This window comes from Anarrhichthys ocellatus, unplaced genomic scaffold, assembly GCF_004355925.1.
Source record: "Anarrhichthys ocellatus isolate YVR2014 unplaced genomic scaffold, GSC_Weel_1.0 scaffold10828, whole genome shotgun sequence".
Lineage (NCBI taxonomy): Eukaryota > Metazoa > Chordata > Actinopteri > Perciformes > Anarhichadidae > Anarrhichthys > Anarrhichthys ocellatus.
Window position 1 is genome coordinate 1 of NW_022290802.1, and position 1,003 is coordinate 1,003.

General features: G+C 45.1%; 1 protein-coding gene across 1 annotated transcript; it reads left to right on the forward strand.

Moving 5' to 3' along the window:
• Positions 1–200: 200 nt before the first annotated feature.
• On the forward strand, positions 201–999 carry LOC116381029 (uncharacterized; the record flags this gene model as incomplete). Its single annotated transcript, XM_031842813.1, has 1 exon — positions 201–999. A coding segment is annotated over exon 1 (786 nt), but the record flags the coding sequence as incomplete, so codon positions are not given.
• Positions 1,000–1,003: the final 4 nt, after the last annotated feature.

Here is a 1,003-nt window from a genome sequence, read left to right on the forward strand (position 1 = left end):
AATTTGTCATTTATTTCATGAGATTGTAGCCACTTCTTCTTATTTCTTCATGTTGATTTTATTGATTATTTTCGCCTCGTAATGTTTGTTCCAAAAAGAACCAGATCCTAAATCAAATTTTTTTCACACAGAATTATAAATTAACATACTCACCTTTTTGAGATGTGTCATCTTATTTAGTCTTTCTTAATTTCTTCTTTTCTCTTCATCAGAATGAACCAGAACTTCCGGACGGTGTTTTTGTTTCAGGGAGAACATTCTAGCTTCATGACTGAGTTCGAAAAGCGACATCCCAGGATGTTGGATTCTCTAAAAGACCTGGAGGAGAATGCTGTTCAGCTAGACAGGATGAATAAGGGGGCAAAGATCTCCAGTGTGGCAGGCAGCTCAGTGGGGGCAGCTGGAGGTGTGCTTTCCATCATTGGTTTGGCATTAATTCCTGTAACAGCTGGAGTGTCTCTAGCTCTGACAATGACTGGGGTGGGGATGGGAATTACCAGCGGAGTCAACAGTGCGGTCACCACTGCCACAGAGATTGGTGTAAACCATAAACATCAAAAGAAAGCCAGTGAGATCTTCCAGAGCTTCATGGAGGATGTGCAGAGTCTCCAGGTTTGTCTGGAAGAGGTCACCAAAAGGGAAACAAACCCGATAGATGTGGTTCTGGGAGTAGGCAAGGTGCTTTGTAAAGCTGGTATTATTGGAAAAGGTATTGATTCACTTGTTGATGCTGCCTCAGCTATTAAGGTGTTAAAAAGTGAAGAGCTGGCTGTAAGTGCTGGCAAAGTGGCCGTGCAGGAAGGGAAAGCGTTACGTAACGTGCCCAGGGTGGTGGCAGATATCCCCGATATTGGTCAGGCAGCAGTCAAAGGGCCTCTTGCCCTCTCCAAGTCGGCCAGGGCCGGGCTCATCGGGCTCAATGCTCTCTTCATTGGCATGGATATCTTCTTCATCTGTAAAGACAGCATCAGTCTGGCCAAAGGCAGCGAGACTGAAGTCTCAC